This window comes from Molossus molossus, unplaced genomic scaffold (genome assembly GCF_014108415.1).
Source record: "Molossus molossus isolate mMolMol1 unplaced genomic scaffold, mMolMol1.p scaffold_m16_p_19, whole genome shotgun sequence".
Lineage (NCBI taxonomy): Eukaryota > Metazoa > Chordata > Mammalia > Chiroptera > Molossidae > Molossus > Molossus molossus.
The window spans coordinates 42,907,357-42,929,409 of NW_023425354.1; the positions used below are offsets into that span (position 1 = coordinate 42,907,357).

The window sequence follows — 22,053 nt, forward strand, 5'->3', positions numbered from 1 at the left end:
CCTCTCTCTCCCTCCCACTCTATCTGAACAAAAAATGTCCTCAGGTGAGGATAAAAAAAATAAAAAAAAAACAAAAAAAAACACAGAGACAATCTGTAGCCTCTTCCCATAGACAGAGGCTTTTATGAATTCCTGTCATCCCATGTTGTCAAATCTCAGTTCACAGAATACTTTCAAAATAGCTTCCAGGGTAGAAGGGTATGACATGAGATATATACTGCAAACTATTTCACAAAAGTAAAGGGCTATATAAATGACATGAAGTTAACAGCAACCCTAAAAACCCGCAGATGTGGAATCTTTACATGCATGAGACCAAAATATTAAGTTAACTTTCTCTGCTATGATTGTATAATTATGGGGCAATGAAATAATGAAATCATCACTGATAAAACATTTGCCTACCAGCACAGAGACTTAATTTTTCTCCATCCCTGTGGAGTAAAATCAAGTCAGAAGCTTTCCTGAGCTTCATAATGGCACTAGTTCTAGAACTGTCAACCTAAAGGTTCACAACCCTAGGAATCAGAACTCACTTCACTAAAAGGCAAGTCATCTTGCCTAAGGAAGCAGGCCTTGTAAAACCATGCTTTGACCTATAGTTGTATTCATGGGTGTGTGTGTGTGTGTGTGTGTAAGAATTAGACATGTATCACCCACATATCACAGCTTTCTTTTCAGCACATTGGTGGTGGCAGTAACAGCAGCTCAGCTGCATAAACTAGGCAAGGGGCATTGAAAGCAAGACAAATGATGGGTATGAAGATTCAAAATGCCATGTACATAACACACTTTTTTTAAAAAGTCTTTTAGCATAACAAGCATAACAAGTTGAACATGTGAAAGCTCTATGATATAGGCCACCTGACACTGGTTTCCCACAGTGAAACTGTCCTCCTTTGTTTGGTCAACATTTACTCTGCTGGACTCTTGATTAAATGTGAGAAAAAATATATACTCATATACTATCCAGCCTCATATACCATGTATTCAGAGTGAAAAAGAAAATCATCATTCTCAATTTATAGTAGAGCCTCAAAGAATAAAACCACCATGGAAACAGGGACACTAGAGGTTCAGGCAAGGGCAGCATGCAAAATTTCAGACAGAAAATATGAATCCCAAATCCAAAGAAACAAGGTTCTCACCCTAACAAAGATTTCAGGTAACTATTAAAAAGCTTGGGGATGCCCTGGCCAGTTTGGCTCAGCGGTTAGAGTGTCGGCCTGTGGTCCGGAGAGACCCGGGTACGGTTCCCGCTAAGGGCACGTACCTCGGTTGCAGTTTGTCCCCGGCCCTGGTTGGTCGTGCGGGTGGCAGCCACTCGATGTGTCCCTTCACGTCGATGTTTCTCTCTCTCTCTCCCTTCCTTTCTCTCCCTCCTACTCTATCTGTACAAAAAATGGAAAAAAAAAAAAAAAAGCTTGGGGAGCCCTGGCCAGTTTGGCTCAGTGGTTAGAGCGTCGGCCTGCGGTCCGGAGAGACCCGGGTTCGGTTCCCGCTAAGGGCATGTGCCTTGGTTGCAGTTTGTCCCCGGCCCTGGTTGGTCGTGCGGGTGGCAGCCACTCGGTGTGTCCCTTCACGTCGATGTTTCTCAGTCTCTCTCCTTTCCTCTCTCTCCTTCCCATTCTATCTGTACAAAAAATGGAAAAAATATCCTCGGGTGAGGATAAAAAAAAAAAAGCTTGGGGAGCCCTGGCCAGTTTAGTTCACTCGTTATAATATAGGCCTGCAGACCGAAGGGTCTTGGGTTTGATTCCAGTCAAGGCCATGCACCTGGGTTGCAGGTTCGATCTCCAGCCCTGGTCGGGGTTGTGCAGGAGGCAACCAATCGATGTGTCTCTTGCATTGATGTTTCCTTCTCTCTCTTTCCCTTCCTCCCTTCCTCCCCACTTCCAGTCTAAAGATCAGTAGAAAAATATCCTCAGGTGAAGATTAACAAAACAAAACAAAACAAAAGCCTGGGGATAAAAAAAAACTACATGAAACAAGTTTATTTATAACCAACTGGTTTGGAGGGTGGCATTCAGACTTCGCCAGAACACAGCCTGAAGCTTTTCAATTCAACGGCTTAAGCAGTGTAACTTCTCACTTTTCACCAAGCTTGGATGCAACAGAGTGTTGAGGAGAAAAAATCTGTCCCCAAGTTCTGTGTGTAGGTCTCAGTTCCCAGAGGTACAAATTTCATTAGGAAACAGGAGTGATACCTTCAGATTCCTTAGGCTCACTACTGGACAGTAGACAAAGAGTGAGCCAGTCAGGTAGCAGGACATACTGCTAACAAGTTTCTGGGTCAACACCAATGACAATGTCACACGAAGCCCAGCAAACACCTATGGCCCAATGACTAAGACACTTTCCTGTGCCCAAAGTCAGGCCTGTTTGGGGGGAGTGGCCAACCTTAAACAGAATCTCTGAGAAACAACTTAAATAGCTCTTAAAAACCTGAATTGCAATAATTCACTCTGGTGCCATTCTTAAAGCATGGATCACAAAATCAAATGCCTACATATGTAATGTTAAGTGAGCAATGTGCAAATACAGGAGAGCTGTGGTGGCTAGTGACAAACTAAAGAACAAAAGCCCCTTTAAAAGAGGGTAGCTGCTACTCAGTGCCAGCAAATCATTGCCAGATTTTGATTATTTTGTGATGAGCTAGCAATTGGCTGAAATTTTAAAACAAAACAAACAAAAACCTATCTATTTGTACCACCTGAACCATCTGATTAGTCTTAGTTATCACTAAAAGAGAACCAGACACCTCTTAATGCAGTGCAATATGAAGCACATAGCACCACCTATGAAGTACTCTTGTCAAAAGGCTAAACCTGAATCTAACCAAGTTTCTAGAACTAACTCTTACTTACAGGAATATGAGAGAGAGAGGGATACCACAAGGAAACAGACAAATCCAAATGTGAGAATTCTATGGGATGACTGATCTGCTTGTTTGTTTTTTTTAATCCTCACCCGAGGACATTTTCCCATTTTTTGTTCAGGTAGAGTGGGAGGGAGAGAGAGGAAGAGAGAGAGAGAGAGAGAGAGAGAGAGAGAAACATCGACGTGAAAGGGACACATAGAGTGGCTGCCACTCACACGACCAACCCCAACCAGGGCCAGGGACAAACTGCAACCAAGGTACACGCCCTTAGCGGGAACCAAACTGGGTCTCTCAGGACCGCAGGCCAACACTCTAACTGCTGAGCTAAACCAGCCAGGACCTGACCTGCTTCTTTAACAAGCTAATAAAAAATAAATAAAAATAAAAATGTTTTAAAGGAAGACAGGATTCTTCTTGATTAAGAGACTTAGGCCTGGCCCAGCCAAGGTGGCTCAGTGGATTGAGCACTAACCCATGGACTGAGAGGTCCCGGTTCGATTCCCAATCAGGGTACATGCCGGGGTTGCTGGCTCGATTCCCAGTAGGCTGGAGGCAGCTGATCAATGTATCTCTCTCACATTGATGTTTCTATCTGTCTCTCCTTTCCTCTCTCTCTAAATAATCAATAAAAACATTTTTTTTAAAAGAGAGAGACTTAGGCCTGGCTGGTGTGGCTCAGTGGATTGAGTATCATTCCATGGACTGCGAGGTCCAGGTTCAATTCCCAGTCAGGGCACATGCCTGGGTAGCACGCCCCAGCATGGGGAGTGCAGGAGGTAGTAGATCGATGTTTCTCTTTCTCCCTTCCTCTCTCTCTCTTTTTTTTATCCTCACCTGAGGACATTTTTCCAGTTTTTTGTTCAGATAGAGTGGAAGGGAGAGAGAGGATGAGAGAGAGAGAGAAACATCGAAGTGAAAGGGACACATCAAGTGGCTGCCACCTGCACAACCCAATCAGGACTGGGGACAAACTGCAACCGAGGTACATGCCCTTAGTGGAAACCAAACCCGGGTCTCTCTGGACCGCAGGCCAATGCTCTAACTGCTGAGCCAAACCGGCCAGGGCTCCCTTCCTCTCTCTTTAAAAAAAAAATAAGAGAGACTTAGGCCCTAGCCAGTGTGGTTCAGTTGGTTGATCACTGTCCTATAAGCCAGGGGGTCACAAGTTCAATTTCTGGTCAGGGCACATACCCAGGTTGTGGGCTTGCTCCCCAGTGGGGGTCAGGTAGGAAGCAGCAGACTGATGTTTCTCCTTCACATTGATATATCTGTCTCTCTTCCTCCCTCCCTTTCTCTCTCTCTATAATCAATAAAACATAGCTTTAAAAAAATTCTTTAAGAGACTTAGGAGACAAATCAATCAATCACAACTTGTAGATCTCGATTTGAACAAAACAACTACTAGAAGACATTTGTTAGATAATCTGGAAAACAAAGATATGGATCAGATACTGAATGATGCCAAGAACAGGGATGACAATGGCATTGTGGTCCATAAAAAAATGTCCATTCGTTTTTTTATCCTTACCCGAGGATATTTTTCCATTTTTTTGTTCAGATAGAGTGGGAGGGAGAGAGAGAGAAAGAGAAACATCGATGTGAAAGGGACACATCAAGTGGCTGCCACCTGCACGACCAACCAGGGCCAGGGACAAACTGCAATCGAGGTACGCGCCCTTAGCGGGAACCAAACCTGGGTCTCTCAGGACCGTAGGCCGATATTCTAACTGCTGAGCAAAACTGGCCAGGGCTCCATTCATTTTTAAAAAGTGTCTATGTTAAGTGAAATATGTAGGGATGCAATGATGTGATATATTGGGTTCACTTTAAAATATTTCAATGGGCCCTGGCTGGTTTGGCTCAGCAGTTCGAGCATCGGCCTACAGACCAATGAGTCACGGGTTCGATTCCGGTCAAGGGCACATACTTCAATTGCAGTTCAGCCCCGGCCCCAGAGGCCGTGCAAGAGGTAACCCGTCGATGTGTCTCTCTCACACTGATTTGTGTGTGTGTGTCTCTCTCTCCCTCCGTGTCCCTTCCACTCTATCTAAAAAAAAAAAAAATCAATGGAAAAATATCTTCAGGGGAAGACTAACAACAACAACAAAAAAAAAACACTGTGATGTGCCTTATGGAGAAAATATGTGTTAGACAAGTTTTGTTCAGGCATGACTTATAGTGCTGTTGGCCATGAGTTCAACCAGAGGCTCATAGGACCTAACCTATATTTCCCCTAGGAGCAATGGTTCCATATTCACAAATTCAGTGTTTGTGGCAACTTTTTAGAACATATAACTGCTGCAAATAACAATAACTGGCCCGGCCCGTGTGGCTCAGTGGTTGAGTGTCAACTCATGCACCAAGAGGTCGCTGGTTCAATTCCTGGTCAGGGCACATGCCCAGGTTGTGTGCCCGATCCCCAGTGGGAGGCATGCAGGAAGATAGCCAATCAATGTTTCTATCTCTCTCCCTCTCCCTTTCTCTCTCTCTAAAATCAATAAAGATTAAAAAATAAATAAATAACTGACTGTACACCGAAACACTATTTATGTAGCCATTTTTCCACTGGACCAGAGGCTGGCAAACTAAGTCCACAAGCCAAATGTAGCCTGCCAACTGTCTTCGTAAATAAAGTTTTACTAGAACAGAGCCCTACTTATTCATTTACATATTGTCTATGGCTACTTGAGTTCTACAACAGCAGAGTTCAGAATTTGTACAGAGACCATATGACCTGGAAAGCCTAAAATATTTGCTATCTGGCCTTTTTAAAGAAAAAGGTCATTGACCCATGCACTAGACTCTAAGCTCTTAAAGGAAATACCAACATCATTTTCAGTTCTACAGTGCTAGCACAGAGCTGGCACAATACAACAAGTAAACTAAACTTTAGTCTCATTAAGCACAGGACCTGGAACACAGCCTTCTACTCCAAAAACTCAGGGGTGACTGCATTAAATTTAGAACTCAAACAAGTCCTGAAAACAGACACTATGCAAAGAAATAAAAGAAATAATGGAATGTGACTGAAGGACAAAAAAAGAAGTTAAAGACCAAGACAAACAATATCATTTAGTGGGTAAAATAAGCTGAGAAATTCAAATGAGGAGAGGCCAAATAACAGGTTTTAGAAGCTACTGAGATACAGTCCAGTTTAAACCCCAAAACACATTGATGGGTGAAAGAAGGAAGGTTTGGCAAGAGCTTGACCAAAAATACAAAGACACTCCACTTATCTAAAGACATTTTTACACACAGCACCAAGCATGGTGTAGGTACAATAGTCACAGTTAGTTGGGGAAAATGCTGGAAATGGTAAACCAAGTCATGCCAGAACATAAGAACTCCATCAAATTTGAGAGACAAACATCTATCAAAGGCTCCCATTCTCTTTTGCTCATTTTTCCACAGTACACTCACACGTGTTACATTCTATTCAAGATGCTACTAGAGCAATCAGGTCTAAAAAAATCCTCAGAAGTTCTATCAGAGATCCTTGCTACTATAAGCAACAACTCATTTGCTAAGCAGTACTCTTTTCTGATTTCCAAAGGGAACTGAGGCATAGCAGAAGGCACATCCACTAAAAAAAAGATGCTTGGAACTCTGGTGACATTAAATTTGAGTGGAAGAGTTTAAATGGGAGGCTCAACAGTTTAAGAGGATGGCACCTATAGTTGAGGTTGGCAGTCCCTCCCCAGGTGGCATGTTCAATCCAAACCGCATCTCAAGACTGAAAACCAAAAACCCACAAGCTAACCTCCTACAGCCATTCAGATTCAGAGACAGATCCAAAGCCTATGCTTGGCAGAGAGATAACAAACTAGTTAGGATTTTACTATCATTACTAACAACCCCCTGAATTTGAATTTTGTTTCTTATTCAAGGATCTGAAATTTAGTATTTTATGCTAGAAACTCTCTAGTTGTCAAAGGAACAATTCCTATCAAGGCTAATCACCCAAAAACAAAACAAAACAAAACAAAAAACAACAACTAAAATGAACAAGTACTGAACAGCATATATTTAAATTACATACATGATTTAAATAAAAGATATATGTCTTTTTTTTTTTTTTTTTTCCTCACCTGAGGACATTTTTCCACTTTTTGTTCAGGTAGGGTGGGAGGGAGAGAGAGGAACAGTGAGAGAGAGAGAAACATCGATGTGAAAGGGACACATCGAGTGGCTGCCACCCGCACGACCAACCAGGGCCGGGGACAAACTGCAACCGAGGTACATGCCCTTAGCGGGAACCGAACCCGGGTCTCTCGGGACCGCAGGCCAACGCTCTAACCGCTGAGCCAAACCGGCCAGGGCAAAGATATATGTCTTTATAATAGAACATCATGCAGCCATATTAAGAACATACTATGGAAAGATATTCTTGCCCTGACCAGTTTCGCTCAGCAGTTAGAGCATTGGCCTGCGGACCAAAGGGTCTCAGGTTCAATTCCCGGTCAAGGGCACATACTTGGGTTGCAGGTTCGATCCCCAGTCCTGGTCAGGGCTGTGCAGGAGACAACGAATCGATGAGTCTCTCTCACATTGATGTTTCTCTCCCTCCCTCCCTCCCTCCCTTCCACTCTACCTAGAAATATCAATGGAAAAAATATCCTCGGGTGAGGACTAACCAAAAAAAAGGAAAGATATTCTTAGTGGAAATATAGTTAGTTCTGCTATATTGCTTGTTTTGAAATGTAAATTCATTCTATTGTGATCAACATATTAGGAAACAATGTGACCATAACACAAATTTTAAATTTGTTTATGTGTAGTTTTGTTCATGAGAAACACCAGATGAACACAGAAAACTGCACCGAACTGAACTAAGCTGCACAGGAACACACAAAACAGGTACCACAGTTCACCACGTGAATTCATGTTATGAACTACACCTATCCAAATCTGGTATTATACCTGCCCATCTAATATCAAATAACTCTCCTTCCACCATTTCACAGTAACTCAGAAGCTGCAAGCCTTCTGAAGCCCACTTCTACAGACAAACTCCATGTCTTCTTCAAGAGAGTACTTACATTATTTCTTAACCAATAAACACCTATAAAATTGTACAACTGTTTTATTAGGTTCGTATCTTTTTTAAATATGTCACTGAGGAAGTTTTAGACTATTGTTCCCCTAACCCCATTTTCCTCATAAATTTTGCACAGTGTAATGATTTTTAGAAATGTATGTGTTACATTACAGCAGAACTGACTGTATATCCAAATAAAAATTTTAAAAAGCAAACTGAAGAGCCCTGGTCGGTGTTGACCAGTAGTTAGAGCATTGGCCCACGCACCAAAGGGTCACGGGTTTGATTCTCAGTTAAGGGCATGTGCCTGGGTTGCAGGTTCAATCCTCAGCCCTAAGCAGGGCCCATGCGGGAAGCAACCGGTCGGTGTCTCTCTCTCACATCAATATTTCTCTCCCCTACCCCTCCCCTCTCTAAAAATCAATGAAATCCCGGCTGGTGTGGCTCAGTAGATTGCGGCATCCCATGGACTGAGAAGTCCTGGTTTGATTCCCGATCAGGGCACATTCCCAGATTGCAAGCTCAATCCCCAGTAGGGGGCTTACAGAAGGCAGCTGATCGATGTATCTCTCTCTTCTTTCCTCTCTAAAAAAATTAATAAAAACATATTTAAAAAAAATAAATTTTAAAAAATCAATGGAAAAAATATCCTCAAGTGAGGATTAACAAAAATAAATAAATAATACATTTCATGTGTCTACAGGTATGTGTACATATGTACACACTCATAAATTCTTCCAAAAAGGTCTGAAAGAACCTCCATCAAATAGTAGTGGTTGTGCCCTGGCCAGTTTGGCTCAGCGGTTAGAGCGTCGGCCTGTGGTCCGGAGAGACCCGGGTTCGGTTCCCGCTAAGGGCACGTACTTTGGTTGCAGTTTGTCCCCGGCTCTGGTTGGTCGTGTGGGTGGCAGCCACTCGATGTGTCCCTTCACGTCGATGTTTCTCTCTCTCTCTCCCTTCCTCTCTCTCCCTCCCACTCTATCTGTACAAAAAATGGAAAAATATCCTCGGGCGAGGATAAAAAAAAAAAAAAATAGTAGTGGTTGCCCTGGCTGGTTTGGCTCAGTGGTCAGAGCATCAACCCACAGACCGAAGGGTCACAGGTTTGATTCCTGGTCAAGGGCACATACCTGGGTTGCAGGTTTGATACCTGGCCCTGGTCAGGGTCATGTGGGAGGCAACTGATCAATGTGTCTCTCACATCTATGTTTTTCTCTCTCTCTCCTTCTCCCTCCCTTCCACTCTAAAAATCAATGGAAAAATATCCTGGGGTGAGGATTAACAACAACAAAAAAACAAAAGGAAAACAGATTCTGGGATTAGGAAAAGCCTCCCTGGATGTGGAAGTGATATTTATGCTAAGGATTTAAGGATAAGTAAGAATGGGACTGATAAAAAGAAAAGAGTACTGCAGGCAGAGACAATGTGCCAACAGCCAAAAGGCCAGAAAAGAGCTTGGGATCTTCAAGGAAGAAGCCAGTATGGCCAGAGAACAACAACAAAAAAGGGAACAGAGGTGTAAGATACGGTGAGAAGCTACAGAAGCTAAATTGGTGGGGCCCACAGACTATGCTAAGGATTTTGTTGTTTAAATTTTTTTTTTTTAATTGATTTGAGAGAGAGAGAGAGAGAGAGAGAGAGACACATCAATGAGAGAAAACATCGATTGGCCACCTCCTGCATGCCCCGCACTGGGGATTTGGCTCACAACCTGGACATGTGCCCTGATCAGGAAATGAACCGGCGACCTCTTGGTGCATGAGTTGACACTCAACCACTGAGCTACACTGGCTGGACTATGCTAAGGATTTTGGACCTAATTCTAAGAGCAAACAGGTATGACTGAAGACTTTCAAGTAGGGAAGTGACATGATCAGAAATGTGTATTTGGAAGCTCACTGGGTTACTGTCTAAAAAGAAAGGCATAAGGAGGACCAGGAATAAATGTGGAAAGGCCACTAGGAACTTCTTTTAATAGTCTGTGATTAAAATGACACCTTGGACTAGGATGGTGGGAGTGGAAATGGAGAAAAGTAGATGGATTCAAATTGTTTAGGAAGTGCATTCTAAAGCTCTTAGTATTGACTGGATGTGGGGTACAGAAAAGGAAGGGGTAAAGAATGACTCAAGTCTCTAGCAAGAGCTCTTCTCACATCCTAGCCTCCTGCCATAATGAACTACTTGCAGTTCCCTAAGCCTTCGTGCCTCTTTCAAGCTTCAGAGTGGAAATGTCCTTATATCATCCTCCAGCTGCAAAATGCTTCCTCATTCCAGCCTTCCCTAACCATGCCCAGATTAGGTGCTCTGACTGCGTGCTCCTGCAGCTTCTCATGTTTGCCTTTATCACAGTACTTGGCACATGGCATTATTATCATATATTTATGTTTCTGCTGTCTTCCCCATATGCCTGAGTGCTCCCTGAGTTTAAAGAACATTTTTGGTTCTTTTAATCTCTATTCCCAAAGCCTAATTACTCAAATATATGTGAATAAATCCCTACTTTCATCAACTGTATGTTCTGAGGAACAGAGAAAGGAGACTGAGTTCTTGGGGCCTAATGTAGGAAATAAAAAAATATGGGAAGCTGAGTTGGGCCTGAGAAAGCAGGTAAAAAAGACAGTGTGGTTTCCTGACTGGATAAACAAAGAGCTATGAAACTGCAGACTTCTACCTCAAGTGCCAGTAGTCTAGAACTAAAAGCCCAAACTCACAGATATAAACTTAAAATAAATTAAGGGAAGTAATTACCCAAAAATAATGTTTAGGCTGAAAATATATAAACAATTTCACAAACAGCTTAGAAAACAAAATTACCACATTTTACATACATCTGTAATTATTTGAAATTTTACTAAAAATATATTCATATATTTCTATAATTAAAAATAATTACTAAAGTTATAACGGATAATGACAGCTCACATGCTGAAAATACCTTCTCTGAGATGCACATAAAAATAAAAACACTAATGAACAAAATAAGCTGACAAATAAAATAGATCCAAAGACATGGAAGTAAGGAACAGACTGACAACTCGGGGGGGGGGGGGGGGGGGGGCGAGGGAAGAGATAAACCAAAGAACTTGCATGCATGTATGTATGTATAACCAATGGACACAGACATGAAGAGGGGTCGGGGCGGGAGTGGAGAGGAGGGGATAAATAAGGAAAAAAAAGAAGAGACATCTGGAACACTTTCAACAATAAAGATAAATTTTAAAAATAATAATAATAAAAACCCAAACTTATAAATACATTACCTAAAAATAAATAAAACACCTAATGGAAGAGAAAGATCTATGAAAGATTAGTTATAACCTTAATGAGGGATACTCCCCAACATTTAGGCCCAGGCCAAAGAAAGCTATAAAATGCTTTCTCATATTGTCATTGTTGCTTTCATTTTAAAGACTGTTAGACAGCGAAGCTGATCTAATAGAACAATTTATCTCTTATTCATATAGGCATCCAGAGACTGTAACATCCAAACTAGAAGAGGGCAGCAGTGAGGGATTCTACCACTGTAGCACCTCCTCAGAAGCACCTTAACATACTAGGGTTCCATGCACACTATGGCACATAGGAAGTTGGTAATTTCATTATATGCAATGACTGTTTTTCAAGTCATCCAGAAAACAACTAAAAACTAAGAATATAGGAAGATAAATGGAAATTTTAAATTACACCACAAAGGGAAAGTCCTTCTATCCCACCACTGACTCATTCTTAGTAGGCAACCATGCCTCCAACTTCAAAGAGAAAACAGAAAACATCAAAAAGGCCCTCCCTCATCTTCCTTCTCCAATATCCACATACCTATCTGTAACCCCAAATATCGATTCCTCCTTTCCCTCAAGCATAGGAGGAATCTCTCCCCTTCTTTCAGGTTAATCTCTTCATTTGTGTTCTGAATTCTACTCCTTTCCCATCCTCTGTAACAACCTCTCCCTGCCATCTATTTCCTTTCTTTCTTAGATCTTTAACCTATTTTATTTATCATTCTGTTTTCTCTTCAAGCAACTGAATCAGCTCTCATGACTTCATTATAAGAGGTTATCTTCATCTCTGACCTAGACTACTCTCCTCAGCTTCAGGTATCTGTTAGCCTCTAAACTTCTCCACTTGAATGTCCTATATAAATTCCAACATGTCCAAAATTAAACTCAGCATCTTTCTCCTAAAAACAACCCCCAAAAAACCAATTTTATTACCTGTCTCAGAGAATGGACCATCATCCACCCAGGTGCTACTTTGACTCCCTCTTCTCCCCCAGCTCGTCATGTCCAATCAAGCCCTTTGGTTTCTACATCCTTAACATACCTCATATCTTTTCACTTCTCCCCATCTCTAAAGCTATTCCTGGTTCAGATCCTTTTCATATCTTGGATTACTGTAGCAACCTCCTAACTATTCTTATCTCTAGTCTTATTCTTCCCCAAACTTTTCACAAGCAATCAAAGTTATAGTTCTAAAATACACATCTGACGTGTTATTTTTCCTACTTAAAGCATTCAATAACTCCCTAGTACCTTCAGGAAAAAGGTGAAATGATTTACTGCATGACCCTTCAAGATCTGGTCCCAGCTTACACCATCACCCACTCTACTATGAATTTTACTCTCAAGGCACAATGAACCAACCATTTGTAGTTTTCCAACTACTATACTCTTTCTCCCTCGCTTCACCAAAATCCCACACAGAATCCTAAAGCATAATATAAATGACCCAAATCCAAAGCAGCAAAAAACTCTTATCCTATACTAAGTATATCCTTATGTAGAAAAATTACTTTTATTAAATTCTACAGTGCCACATAGTGGTGAGAGAAGGAAGCACATAATAAAGATGAAGGTAGTGTGCAGGGACTGTGCCACATAGCTGCACGTACCAGGGCACCCCTACTTACTTAGCTCATCTTGCTCATTACATCACCCTCAGGAACTTACATCACTGGGGCTCAGGCTGCCCAGCCCATTCTCCTGCTCAGAATCCTTTCCAGACTCAGTGCCCTGAGAAGACCGGGAATGGGATGGATGAATCCAGATCTCCAGGCGAGTAGCGTCATCCCCAACATGCCGGAAAGTAGATTTCTTTCCTTTCCGCCACTGGTCGGAGCTCAGTTCCAATTCCTCATGTTGCTTCTTTTCCATCTGTTCTGCCTACACAACATACAAACACACAAGCTCAGATCTCTTGGGAGTCAGCTAAGACAAGAGCTCACCTCCCCTGAGTTTGTTGCCCAAGAACTATAAAAAGTAAAAACTTTGTCATAGTTTCAAAGTAGCAGAGTTTAAAAAAAAAAAAGTAGCAGAGCACCATCTGCTTTGTCTCATAAAAGTTATTAATTCTATAAACTAGATACTACCCAGACAGCTCTCCTAAAGATGAGTTTGGTTCTGCATAGGGACTGACTCCCATCAGCATAGCCAAAGGGGACCCCTTGAACACATTATTAGTCATTCCCTTAAGAACACAGAGGCACTAAGAGAAACACATTCTTCTAGGAAAAAATGATTCTGCCTGCATCCCCACTCACCTTTCGTTTAGTCTCTTCAAACAAACTCATGAGACTCTCTTTGGCAGTCAGGATAGGGTTGCTGGCAGCTAAACTGCGCATATAGTAGTACACAGCATCAAGCTTCCTCCTCTGTGGAAAGAGGCCAGAGACACGGAGTTAACCAATATTCTTCCTGAGTCCAGCTTTAGTCAGCTGACCCAAGAAACCCTACTATCTCTCCCAACCTGTGCCCCAAGCTATGAGGAATTCCAATAAGAAAATGAGAATGTTATCCATGGAAGAAGCCATGGCAATTACATAAGATCTCTCTTCTTGCACAATACTATACCTTATATTCGGAGGTACTCTAAGAGCCAAGTACTCATAAGGGGAAAAAAGAATAAAGATCCTTGCCCTAGAAGGTTTGGCTCAGCGGTTAGAGCGTTGGCCTGTGGTCCAGAGAGACCCGGGTTTGGTTCCCGCTAAGGGCACGTACCTCGGTAGCAGTTTTGTCCCGGTCCTGGTGGGGTCGTGTGGGTGGCAACCACTCAATGTGTCCCTTTCACACTGATGTTTCTCTCTCTCTCTCCCCTCCACTCTCTCTAAAATCAGTAAAACATATCCTTAGGTGAGGATTAAAAAGGGGGGGGAGGGTAAGATGGTAAATTTCATTTTGTGTGTATTTTACAATTAAAAATTTCAATTTTTTTTTAATATTGATTTTATTTTGTTAACACGTTGTTATTGATTTTTTTAGAAAGAGAAAGGAAGGGAGAAGGAGAGAAAGAAAAAAACATCAATGAGAGAGAACCATCAAGCAGCTGCCTCCTATATGTCCCTTACTGGGTTCAAGCCCACAACCCAGGCATGTGCCCTGACCAGGAATTAAACAGAAGACCTCTCAGTACATGAGATGATGCTCAACCAATTGAGCCACACTGGCCGGGCTTTAATTTTTTTTCCCCCTCACCCGAGGACATTTTTTTTGCATTTATCTTCAGATAGAGTAGGAGGGAGAGAGGGAGGATGAGAGAGAGAGAAACACTGATGTGAGAGAGACACATCAAGTGGCTGCCACCCACATTACCCCAATGGGGGCCAGGGACAAACTACAACCGAGGTACATGCCCTTAGCGGGAACTAAGCCCGGGACTCTCTGGTCCGTGGGCCAACGCTCTAACCGCTGAGCCAAACCAGCCAGGGCCAGATACCACTTTATAATCACTAGACCTGTAGGTATCAACAAACTAATTCTAACATCTACATGGAAAAGCAAAATATCCAGAACAGCCCACACATTACTGAAGGAGAACAAAATCAGAAGATTGATACTACCTGACTTCAAGACTTACTATAAAAGTACAGTAATCAAAGCAGTGTGGTATTGGCCTAAGAATACACAAATAGATCAACAGAACAGAACAGAGAGCACAGAAATAGACCCATACAAATAAAGTGAGCTGATCTTTGACAAAGGAGCAAAGGCAATTCAATGAGAAAAAATAGTCTTTTCAACAAATGACATTCAAACAACTGGACATCCACATGCAAAACAATGAATCTATAAACAAAACCTACACCTTTCACAAAAATTAGGCCAAAATGTAAAATACAAAACTATACAACTCCTAGAAGGTAACATAGGAGAAAACCTAGGTAATCTTGGGTTTGATGATACTTCTTATATACACCACCAAAGATCACAATCCATAAAAATGAAAGCTGACAAGCTGGATTTTTTTTCAGTTTTTATTCATTTATTTTTGTTACAGATGCTTCTCCTTTTTCCACCCCTAGACCCCCTCCTCCCCATCCTGACAAGCTGGATTTTATTAAAATTAAAACTTCTGCTCTGTGAAAGACACTACTAAGAAAATAAAAATACTGCCCGACCACTGTGGCTCATCAAGAGGTCGCCAGTTCGATTCCCGGTCAGGGCACATGCTCAGGTTTTGGGCCAAATCTCCAATGGGGGAGCATGCAGGAGGCGGCCAATCAATGTTCTCTCTCATCGATGTTTCTATCTCTCCCTCTCCCTACCTCTCCCTCTAAAATCAATAAAGAAAAATAAATTTAAAAAAAAAGAAAAGAAAAATACTGAGAAAATATTAGCATAACACATCTGGCGAGAATATGGAGAAAATCAGAACCATGGTTCATTGCTGGTGGGAATGTAAAAAGTTAAACATAGGCCTGGCCAGTGTGGCTCAGGAGTTGAGCCACTGACCACCAAGGAGGTCCCCAGTTCGATTTCCAATCAGGCACATGTTCGGGTTTCTGGCTAGATCCCCAGTAGGGGCGTGCAGGAGGCAGCCAATCGATGTTTTCCTCATCATCAATGTTTCCATCTCTCTCTCCCTCTTCCTTCCTCTCCCTGAAATCAATAAAAACATTAAAAAAAGAAAGCTCAACATAGAAAAACCATATGACTCAGCAATTCCATTCCTAGGTACAGAGCCAAAAGCATTGAAAACAGATATTCAAACTTCACAATAGCTAAAAGGTTGAAACAACCGAAATGTCCAACTGATGAATGAATAAACGTGTCATATCCATACAATGGAATATCATTTATCCATAAAAACGACGTACTGATACATGTTACAACATAGAACCTCAAAAACTATATGATAAATGAAAGAAGTCAGATATAAAAGGTCATGTACTGCATGATTCCACTTACATGAAACATCCAGAATAGGCAATCCAGAAACAGAAAGCAGACTAGTGGTTGCCAGAGGCTGGGGCTCAGGAGGAATGGGGAGTAATGGATATGAGGTTTCTTTTAGGGTAATGAAAATGTCTTGGAACTAGATAGACAGAGTTGATGGTTGCACAATACTGTTAATGTACTAAATGCCATTGAATTTTACAAATAATTATTTACAAATAAATGATTTCATTATAGGAATTTTACCGTAATTTTTTAAAGCCATTGAGGGAAAAATTAAATTGTATTTTCTAATTAACAAATATAACAATTCAGTTAATAATTACAAAAAAAAAACACTTAAAAAGGAGACAAGAAATAAGAAAGAAGGAAAAATAGAAGATGGTAAGGAGACAGGGGAAAGAAAAATTAAGCCACACAGAGGTGTAAAAAAAACACATCACAAAGAAGGCACAATCTCCCTCTTGGGAGCACACCTGCGCCTTGCCTTCCCTTTTCTTCCCCCCAGGCACGTTACCTTTGTCTTTCCCTCTCCTAAACTCCAAGGGCCCTTCTTTTGCTTCTGTAACTTGTTTCCTGAGCCTATACAGCCCAGCTAGCTCACTTTTATTACCTCTGCAACTTTTGAAATAAACTTTCTCTTATAATTTGAGTCCTTGGCTCTGGAATCTTTCTTTTCACTACCAACACCACCAGTAACATTTCCAAAGAAGGATCTAGCTTCAGACCTTCCACCACTGCCTAGAAATGGCCTCACTCAAAAGAAGATAGAGTTCCGTGCTCTGTGCTCAAGGTTCCCCATAAAAACCCTGCTGAAAACAAAAGAACGAGAATAGGACAGAGGTAAAAAGGTGAAGAGAGAGTTAATAGATTCTGAAGGAAGATCATCAGTAAACCACATTACTTAATCAACCATTTCAATCCATAATTAAGTATTAGGTATTTATTTGAATCTTTTGTGGAATAAAGGGGAATAAAAATTATTAACTCTAACATTATTTGGGCAATGAATTTTTATAGCATTAAAGAAAACTCTCCCCCTTCGAAAAGATAAACAAGATTGATGGACCCTTAGCTAGACTCACCAAGAAATAAAAAGAGAGGACCCAAATAAACAAAATCAGAAATGAAAGAGAAGTAACAACTGACACTACAAAAATACAAAGGATCATTAACAAATACTATGAACAATTATACAGCAACAAATTGGACAATCTAAGCAAAATGGACAAATTTCTAGAAACACAGTCTCCCAAAACTGAACTGGGAAGAGATAGAAAACTTGAACAGACCAATAACAACTAAAAAAGTTGAAAATATAATCAAGAATCTCCCAGCAAACAAAAGCCCCGGCCTGGACAGCTTCACGGGGGAGTTTTACAGAACATTCAAAGAAGAACACACACCCATTCTCCTCAAACTATTCCAAAAAATTCAAGAAGAAGGAAGACTTCCAAACTCGTTTTATGAGGCCAGCATAATTCTAATTCCAAAACTAGATAAAGACACTACAAAGAAAGAAAACTACAGGTCATTATCCCTGATGAACATAGATGCCAAAATCCTTAACAAAATGTTAGCAAATGGGATCCAGCAACACATTAAAAAAATTATTCACCATGACCAAGTGGGATTCATCCCAGGGATGCAAGGCTGGTATAATATTCGCAAATCAATAAATGTGATACACCACATAAACAAAATGAAAGATAAAAACCATATGATCAGCTCTGGCCTATTTGGCTCAGTGGTAGAGCATTGGCCAAGGACCAAAGAGTCAAGGGTTAGATTCCAATCAAGAGCACGTACCTCAGTTGCGGTTTGTCCCTGGCCCTGGTCGGGGTCATGCAACCAGTCAATGTGTTCCTCTCATATTGATGTTTCTCTCTCTTTCCCTTTCTCTCCCTCCCACTCTATCTAAAGATAGGTGGAAAGGTATTCTCGAGTAAGGATTAAAAATATAAATAAAAATTTTTAAAAACCGCCCTGGCTGGCTTTGCTCAGTGGTTAGAGCGTCAGCCTGTGGTCCAGAGAGACCTGGGTTCAGTTCCCGCTAAGGGCACGTACCTCGGTTGCAGACGTGTCTCTCTCACATCAATGTTTCTCTCTCTCTCTTCCTCCCTCTCTAGCTAAAGATAAATACAAAAATGTCCTCGGATGAGGATAAAAATAAATTAAAAAAAAAAAACCAACAACATATTTCACAGAACTAGAACAAATACTTCAAAAATTTATATGGAACCATATGGAACTCCGAATAGCCACAGCAATCTTGAAAAAGAAGAACAAAGTTGGAGGGATCACAATCAGGTTATCAGGTTATACTACAAAACCACTGTAATCAAACCAGCCTGGTACTGGCACAGAACAGAAAACCCAGAAATTGACCCAAGACATTATGCTCAATTAATATTTGACAAAGGGGGCAAGAGCATACAATGGAGTAAAGACAGCCTCTTTAATAAATGGTGCTAGGAAAATTGGACAGCTACATGAAAAAAACGAAACTAGACCACCAACTTACACCATACACAAGAATAAACTCAGAATGGATAAAAGACTTAAATGTGACTCATGAATCCATAAAAATCCTAGAAGAAAATGTAGGCAACAAAATTTCAGACATCACACACAGCAGAATTTTCATTGATACAATGCCTAAAGCAAGAGAAACAAAGGAAAACATTAATAAATGGGATTACATCAAACTAAAAAGCTTCTGCACCGCAAAAGAAACAACCATTAAAATGAAAAGGAAACCCACTACATAGGAGTGCATCATTGCCAATGATACATCAGACAAAGAGTTAATTTCCAAAATATATAGTGTACTCATGTAACTCAACAAAAGGAAGACAAAGAACCCAATTAAAAAATGGGCAGAGGACCTGAATAGACACTTCTCCAAACAGGACATACAAATGGCTAAGAGACATAAGAAAAAATGCTCAACGTCACTAAACATCAGAGAAATGCAAATTAAAATGACTATGAGGTATCACTTCACACCTGCCAGAGTGGCTGCCATCAACAAATCATTAAACATATGCTGGCAAGGCTGTGGAGAAAAGAGGACTCTAGTACACTGCTGGTGGGAATGCAGACTGGTGCAGCCACTATGGAAAACAATATTGTGTTTCCTCAAAAAATTAAAAATTGATCTGCCACCCTGGCCAGTATGGCTTAGTGGTAAGAGCGTCACCCGTGGACCAAAGAGTCCCGGGTTTGATTCTGGCCAAGGACACATACCTCAGTTTCGGTTCATCCCCGGCCCCGGTGGGGGTTGTGCAGGTGGCAACCAATCGATGTGTCTCTCTTACATCGATGTTTCTCTCTCTTCCTCCCTGTCTCCCTCCAGCTCTATCTGAAGATTAATGTAAAAAATATCCTCAGGTGAGGATTGAAAGAAAAAAAAATTGATCTGTCATTTGACCCAGTAATCCCACTTCTAGCAATATATCCTAAGAAGCCTGAAACACCAATCAGAAAAAATATATGTACCCCTATGTTCATAGCAGCACTATTTGCAATTGCTAAGATCTGGAAACAGCCCAAGTATCCATCAGTAAATGAGTGGATAAAGAAGTTGTGGTACATATACACAATGGAACACCATGCAGCTATAAGAAAGAGAGATATCTTGTTCGGCTGGTGTGGCTCAGTGGTTGAGCATCAACCCATGCACCAAGAGGTTGCTGGTTTAATTCCCACCAGCAGGGCACATGGCCAGGTTGTCGGCCCAATCCCCAGTAGAGGGCATGCAGGAGGGCAACTGATACTCTCTCTCTTTGATGTTTCTATCTCTCTCTTCCTCTCCTCTCTCTCTAAAATCAATAAAGAGCCCTGGCCGGTTTGGCTCAGCGGTTAGAGCGTCGGCCTGCGGTCCTGAGAGACCCGGGTTCGGTTCCCGCTAAGGACGCGTACCTCGGTTGCAGTTTGTCCCCGGCCCTGGTCGGTTGTGCGGGTGGCAGCCACTCGATGTGTTCCTTTCACGTCGATGTTTCTCTCTCTCTCTCTCTGTTCCTCTCTCTCCCTCCCACTCTACCTGAACAAAAAATGGAAAAATGTCCTCGGGTGAGGATAAAAAAATAAATAAATAAATAAATAAAATCAATAAAGAAAAAAATTTTTAAAAAAAGAAAGAAAGAGAGATGTCTTATCCTTTGAGACAACAAGGAGGGACCAGGAGAGTATTACGCTAAGCAAAATAAGACAATCAGAGAAAGACAAATACCACATGATCTCACTTATTTGTGAAATAAAATGAACAAAATAAGCTGATGAACAAAACAGACCCAGAGACATAGAAAGAAGTACAGTTCAGACTGACAAACCTCACAGGAGGGGGGGGGGGATGGATGAGATGAACCAAAGAACTTATATGCATGTATGCGTAGCCAATGGACATAGACAATAATGCTGGGGGAGAGGGGTGCAGGTGGAATCGGGAGGAGGGTGTTTAGGGGTGGAAAAAAGAAACACCTGTAACAAAAATAAATAAATAAAAATAATTGAAAGCAGATCTCAAAGAGATATCTGTACACCCATTTTCAGAGCACCATTATTCATGATAACCAAAAAGTGAGAAAGCAACCTAAGTGTTCAATTAGATAAATAGATAAGCAAAATGTGGTATATATATGCAATGGAAATATTAGTCAAACTTGAAAAAAAAGAATGATATTCTGACAAATGCTACAATACGGATGAAATTTGAGGACGACATGTTACATGAATAAGCCAATCATAAAAACATAAATACTGTATGATTCCACTTATAATAGTGGTTGCCAGGTCCTGGGTGGGAGGGGGAAATGGAAATTATTGTTTAATAGGTACAGAGTTTCAGTTTTGCAAGTAAAAAGTTCTGGCCCTGGCCGGTTTGGCCCAGCGGTTGGAGCGTCGGCCTGCGGTACAGAGAGACCCGGGTTCGGTTCCCGCTAAGGGCATGTACCTCGGTTGCAGTTTGTCCCCGGCCCTGGTTGGTCGTGCGGGTGGCAGCCACTCAATGTGTCCCTTCACGTCGATGTTTCTCTCTCTCTCTCTCTTCCTCTCTCTCCCTCCCGCTCTATCTGAACAAAAAATGGAAAAATGTCCTCAGGTGAGGATAAAAAAAAAAAAAAAAAAAAAAAAGTTCTGAAGACTGGATGCAAAACAATGTGAATGTACTTAGCACTACTGAAATGTACACTTAAAAATTGTTGAGATGGTAAATTTTATGTTGTATGTTATTTTACCACAATCAGAAAAAAATAGAGGCTAAAACAATGCGCATGCACTTTTCAAGTCTCTACCATGTCACATTTTCTTTTTTTTTTAATCCTCACCCGAGGACATTTTTCCATTTTTTTGTACAGATAGAGTGGGAGGGAGAGAGAGGAAGAGAGAGAGAGAGAAACATCGACGTGAAGGGACACATCGAGTGGCTGCCACCCGCACGACCAACTAGGGCCGGGGACAAACTGCAACCGAAGTACATGCCCTTAGTGGGAACCGAACCCCGGTCTCTCCGGATCGCAGGCCAACACTCTAACCGCTGAGCCAAACCGGCCAGGGCCCATGTCACATTTTCTAGTATCTTTTTGACCAAAGCACTAAGCCTAGTCCCAATTCAAGAGGTAGTCAACAGATTCAGCTTTTGATGGGAGGAGAGCAATGGGGTATAGCTAGCAGGCTGGAAGGAGTAATGAGCCATATTTGCAGACCATCTACCACAGGTGCTAGGGGCTCATGGAAAGGCTGGGGGACAGGGCAGGGCAGTGAGACACCTGAGCTCTGCTTCAAAGAATAATGAGATTTCAACAGAGAGGGACGGAGTGGAGCAAAATACAGCCAGGCAAAGGCAGAGCTCGGGGCGTGGCCTGGGGAAGAGGGAGCCTGGAGCCTGGAGAAGGAATAACTTTAGGGTCACTAGAGCAGAGGATAGAGTCAAGGAACTGAAGGAGCAGAGCAGAAAAATAGGAAAA

At 41.6% G+C, this 22,053-nt stretch overlaps 1 protein-coding gene across 2 annotated transcripts in view; it reads right to left on the minus strand.

Annotated features, from left to right (window-relative positions):
• SMG6 (SMG6 nonsense mediated mRNA decay factor) overlaps positions 1-22,053 on the minus strand; it is a 243,348-nt gene that overhangs the window by 208,967 nt on the left and 12,328 nt on the right. For both annotated transcript variants that reach the window (XM_036267778.1, XM_036267779.1), the window contains 2 exons: positions 13,456-13,566; positions 12,866-13,078 (listed from right to left, as the gene is read on the minus strand). In XM_036267778.1, the coding sequence (XP_036123671.1) occupies positions 12,866-13,078; positions 13,456-13,566 (324 nt within the window). The remainder of the gene's footprint in view (positions 1-12,865; positions 13,079-13,455; positions 13,567-22,053) is intronic.